The 6,000-nt window shown below is 34.9% G+C and overlaps 1 protein-coding gene across 1 annotated transcript in view; it reads right to left on the bottom strand.

Moving 5' to 3' along the window:
- Positions 1-6,000, bottom strand: part of acvr2ba (activin A receptor type 2Ba) — a 43,951-nt gene that overhangs the window by 1,219 nt on the left and 36,732 nt on the right. Inside the window, exon 11 of the mRNA XM_061978870.2 lies at positions 1-774. This exon is cut by the window's left edge and continues 1,219 nt beyond it. Within this exon, the coding sequence (XP_061834854.1) occupies positions 580-774 (195 nt within the window). The 3' untranslated portion in view covers positions 1-579. The remainder of the gene's footprint in view (positions 775-6,000) is intronic.

Here is a 6,000-nt window from a genome sequence, read left to right as displayed (position 1 = left end):
CGGGAGGGAGGCATTCACAGGTTTCAAATAAGGGAGCACGCAAAGAGTTTAAAAATCCTAGAAGCTTCGACCCCTGAGGAAGATGAATATATTTCGTCTTAACAGTCTCCAAAAACAAAAAACAAAAACCAAAGCTTCCTCCCAGTTGTGCAGCGCATCCTCCCGAGGTTTGGACCTGAAGTTCAGTTCATTTGGCTGCTTGTGACTACACGGGGAGGACGTTAAAGGAAAAAAAAGAAAAATGAAAAAGTCATGAGGTAATTAAAGGAAAAAGTCGACCGACACAAATAAATTGATGAGGTAATGACAACATGTAGTGTTTCACGTCGCATAGCTTACACTACTTCCCAACTACAGCAGAAGGATATGGTAGTAAGACGTAAAAGAGAAAAAACAATACCAGTAAGGTGATAAAATAGCAGCTGCATTCAAAAAATTGCTCGTTTTTTTTCTTCTTCTTCTTCTTCTGTTATTATTAAATATTCACGGAGATCCACTGAGTTTGGGTTTGACCCAAAAAAAAAAAGGTCAAAAAGTCAGGAGCTGAGGGGGCCCAAAGATGGTAGCCGCCGCCCCCGTTCAGGTACTGGACTCTTTGGGAGGTAGGTCCTCGTTGGTGAGAGGCGTCACGATGGAGACGGGGCCGTCTGAGGTAGTGCCGCCGGTGGTCCTGGCGATCTGGCCGATGCGCTCCTCCACGCAGCCGGCAGACAGGCGGGCCTCTGCGTCGTGGTCCCAGCATTCCTCGATGGTCTCGCACAGCTGGCTCAGACCCTGAAGGCCACAGACAAAGCTGCTATGAGGTCACCATTCTCATCATCATCATCACAAAAGTGAAAAGATGGCAGATACATTTTTCTGCTTTTTACCAGAAAGGGACAACAAAACCTTCAATTGTTGGCCGTTATACACAAAATCATTCTTCATGTGGCCAAATATTTTTTAACAGTTTTATTTGGTGGTCTTTTAGCGGGAAATGACACAAGAAAGTGACAAAAGACTTAAGTGGGACGTTGCTCAAAAGTTTAGACACCATTTTTCTGCATTCTTTCGTATCTCAAGTTATCATTACGTATATGTATTGTTGCATTTAAACAACTGTATTGTTGATAATAAAGGTAAATTATTGGTATTGTTCATTATCAATAGCGCTATTTCTATTGGTATTTCTATTGATCCATTTGTAGTGTAATAATGCTCATTGTCATTTCTGTATTCTTTTTTATTTTTCGCTAACTGCTTAGTTGCTATTACTTTTACCATCATATTTGTACATGTCGTATTTGCTGATGTTGCTCTATTGTTGTTGTTGCTGTTTGCTGCTGTTGTTTTTGTCTCTCTGTCTAATCCCCCTCTTGTCCCCACAATTTCCCCCTCTGTCTTCTTTTTTTTCTCTTTCTATCCCCTCCTGCTCCGGCCCGGCTGCACTAAATGATAATATAAATACATTTAATAAAGTCAAATACAAATAAGGCAACAAGAAAAGTATCCCACACTTCTCTTTTGTAAAGTAAATCTGAACAGCCGACATGGGCATCTACATCAACTATATGATTTGCCTGAGAAGCTGGACAGGACCCCAAAAAAAAAAAAAAAAAAAAAAAAAAGTTTAGACACACCTTTTCTTGTTATTCAAAGAGAAGGTACGTCCAAAACTTTTGTAATACATAAAAAAACAACTTTTGGCAACATGATCGACATGTCTCATAACAGGCATATCTGATGTGTAATAGTTGTTTTTTTTTAAGTGTTTTTTTTTAACTAGAATGTTCCAGAAGACGATGCTAGAATTTATACTTTTTTGTGTTTTTTTTAACTAGAATGTTCTAGAAGACGATGCTAGAATTTAAAGTATTTTATTTATTTATTTATTTAAATTTTTTTTTTTTTTTTACTAGAATGTTCTAGAACAGTGGTCCCCAACCTTTTTGTTACTGCGGACCGGTCAACGCTTGAAAATGTGTCCCACGGACCGGGGGGATGGTATTTAATTTTTTTGGTCATATAAAAATACAATCATGTGTGCTTACGGACTGTATCCCTGCAGACTGTATTGATATATAATGTAGGAACCTACCAGAATATTAATAACAGAAAGAAACAACCCTTTTGTGTGAATGACTGTAAATGGGGGAGGAAGGTTTTTTGGGTTGGTGCACAAATTGTAAGTCTATCGTGTGTTTTTTTTATGTTGATATAATAAAAAAATAAAAAATAAAATAAAATGTTTTTTTGTTTTTTTTTAATTTCTTGTGCGGCCCGGTACCAATCGATCCACGGCCCGGTGGTTGGGAACCACTGTTCTAGAAGACGATGCCAGAATTTCTAGTTTTTTTTTTTTTCTTTTTTTTTTGTTTTTTTTACTAGAATGCATACCTGTCAACTTTTGAAATCAGAAAAACCTAGTAGCCAGGTTAAAATGTTGCTAAAACCATCACTTTTCTATCAGTCACAGTGACTTTTCAAAACAAAAATATTACAGCAAAAATCATATGGGTTGATTGACATGTTTATTCTGTAAGCTAACTTCAATAGTTTGAAATGATTTTGACAGTTAATGCCAGTTATCCTGTCAACCTTTCACAAGACTTCAATTTGTTAATTGAAAGTATAAACAGTATAAACACTTTTTACAGTAAACAAAGGTAAAACAGTACTAAACAATTCCATTAAAAAAAAAATTGGTGTCATTATTAACTTTCTGTCCAAGCTTGTATAATCTACTGCCTTGTTCAATTGTAAAAAATATTCTGTGCCTAAAATTCACATTTCTATCACAATTATTATACTGTAAACATGGTAAGCTAACTTCATTAAAATTAATAGTCCTGTCAATAGCATGGAATCACAATTCAAATGTAGTTTTTTTGTAAGCCTTTCAAAATAATTCAAAATATGAAAATTTAATGAAAATTAATTTAAGCCATCAGACACTTGAAAAGTGGCACATCACATCTCTAATGTAATCATTTTAACTTTTCAACAGAAATAGCACTGCAAAAATATTACGGACATACTTCTGCATTTTGGTAGTTACGCTGTCAACATTTAACAAGATTTCTTCAACTTGGACTTGAAAGCATAAATAGTATAAACACTTTTAACAGTATAACAGTACTAAACAATTCCAATAGATAACATTGGTGTCATTACCTTTTTGTGGCTAAAATCCAAATTTATTCTATCAGATTGATCATACTGCAAAAATGATATGGTATTTGTTTTTTTGTCCCAACGTGGTCTTTTACATCGCTAATTCCTCCGTGTCCGATCGAAAAATCTTGTCTGCACAAGGTGCAATTCGCGTAGTTTTCACCCTTTTTGGAACGGATAATTATTCCCGGATAGGCTTTTGAATATTCTTCACGGAATGACTGCAGTTTTCTTTTCGGTTTAAGACTCGTTTGCGATTTTTCTCCGGCTGATTCCATGATCGTTCGCTCGTTTGGAAACAATGGCAACTGGTGCCTTGTGCTTGGCAGCGGTGCATAAATAGCCTCGCGCATGGCATTCGGAATGGCTCGATAGGAAGTTACGGGAAGCAGTGTCGATTGTCATTATTGCTATGCGATTTCGTGAATAAAACTTAAAAAAAATTTTTTTTTTAAATTAATGAAAAACCGTATTTTTTTATCACTGCAACCGTAACCCGGAATAGGTTGATGAAAACCGTACTAATTACGGGAAAACCGGAGTAGTTGGCAGGTATGAGAATGTTCTAGAACAGTGGTTCTCAAATGGGGGTACGCGTACCCCTGGGGGTACTTGAAGGTATGCCAAGGGGTACGTGAGATTTTTTTTAAATATTCTAAAAATAGCAACAATTCAAAAATCCTTTATAAATATATTTATTGAATAATACTTCAACAAAATATGAATGTAAGTTCATAAACTGAACATCAAATCAAGTTGGCTATTCCATTCATTACCATAAACCCAGAGTTTCCCCCATGCCATGATGGTTTGACCCTCACTAAAATGTCTGTCAAAAAGAACTGTGAAAAGAAATACAACAATGCAATATTCAGTGTTGACAGCTAGATTTTTTGTGGACATGTTCCATAAATATTGATGTTAAAGATTTTTTTTTTTTGTGAAGAAATGTTTAGAATTAAGTTCATGAATCCAGATGGATCTCTACTACAATCCCCAAAGAGGGCACTTTAAGTTGATGATTACTTCTGTGTAGAAATCTTTATTTATAATTGAATGACTTGTTTATTTTTCAACAAGTTTTTAGTTATTTTATATATTTTTTTCCAAATAGTTCAAGAAAGACCACTACAAATGAGCAATATTTTGCACTGTTATACAATTTAATAAATCAGAAACTAATGACTGTGCTGTATTTTACTTCTTTATCTCTTTTTTTCAACCATGAATGCTTTGCTCTGATTAGGGGGTACGGTACATGAATTAAAAAAATGTTCACAGGGGGTACATCACTGAAAAAAGGTTGAGAACCACTGTTCTAGAAGACGATGCTAGAATTGACCAGCATTCTGCAAAAGTAAATTTTAAACATGATACGATCGTTGATCCTGATTTTAAAAGTAGCAGTTTTTTTTTGTTTTTTTTAAATCTAATTTGGAGTATTTATTTACTTGATGCTAATAAAATTAAGAATATTTCAAATAAAAAGAGACCACTTAGCTTTATTTTAATAGTGCGCCAAAAGTAGTCCTTATTCGATACAAACATTCCCACGGTTCTAAATAAAAAAAATTCTGAATTACCGTATTTTTCGGACTATAAGTCGCAGTTTTTTTTTCATAATTTGGCCGGGCTCCAGTGCGACTTATATATGTTTTTTCCCTTCTTTATTATGCATTTTCGGCAGGTGCGACTTATACTCCGAAAAATACGGTATATATATTTTTTAGTTAACCGTATTTTCTTGAAATTTAGGCTTAAAACACAAATCAGTTTTTTTTATTAATTCATATTTCTTATGTCATTTCCAGCTAAAAAAAACAAGCTACGTATGTGTGCATATACATATATGTATGTTAATTAATATATATATATATATATATATATATATGTGTATGGGTGTATGCATGTATATACAGACCCTGAAGGCCACAGACAAAGCTGCTATGAGGTCAACATTCTCATCATCATTACAAAAGTGACCACTACTCATCCATGTCGCCTTTAACAAAAAAGTTACTTTTTAAACAGTAATGTGTGTCTCTAAAAGAGGGGTGTCCAAACTGCGGGCCCCCAGCATCCTCAATACGGCAGGCTGGATATCTTGGAATACTTTTTCTTCAACTATTATTTCACTCCATACGTATTCTCTTTTTTAAAAGGGGTCATATTCTGATTTTTTTCCCCTACATTTAAACCACTTCCTTGTGGTCTACATCAGTGGTCCCCAACCACTGGTCCGGGGACCGGTACCGGTCCGTGAAGCATTTGCTACCGGGCCGGAGAGAAATATTAAATAATTTATAAAGGACTGCATTTTCTCCTACTTAACTTTGGCCTGTCCCACTTGACCAGGGGTGTCAAAGTTGTTTTCATTGAGGGCCACACCGCAGTCATGGCCGCCAATAGAGGGCCACTTGTAACAGTAAATAATTAATGAATTTGCCTATGAATTTTAATATTTTACTTTCTTTTTTTTTTACGTAAAGAGTAAAAAAAAATCTGTGGATTTGACCACTGTTTTTTTTACAGAAGAAAATTGGCAGCTTAGTTGCCAGACTTTTACTGTAAAATATACGGTGTTATTTTATCATTTTTACAACATATTACTGTAAATAGAAATACAGTACCGCTGTTTAATTTTATTTTGGCAACTCAGCTGCCATTTTTTGTTTTACCATAATAAAATGTGGTACCATAAAAGCATCAACCGTGGATTTAAAAAAACAAACAAAAAAAACTGACAGCTCAGTAGACAGAATTTTACTGTAAAAAAAACTAACATTGGTGGGGTTTTTTTTTCTTCCAACTTACAGTAAAATGCTGTAAAAAAAACTCCCTAAATTT

The sequence above is a fragment of the Nerophis lumbriciformis genome, linkage group LG19 (assembly GCF_033978685.3).
Source record: "Nerophis lumbriciformis linkage group LG19, RoL_Nlum_v2.1, whole genome shotgun sequence".
NCBI classification, from domain to species: domain Eukaryota; kingdom Metazoa; phylum Chordata; class Actinopteri; order Syngnathiformes; family Syngnathidae; genus Nerophis; species Nerophis lumbriciformis.
Note: the sequence above shows the minus strand (reverse complement) of the source record. Positions and strands in the feature narration are given on the sequence as shown.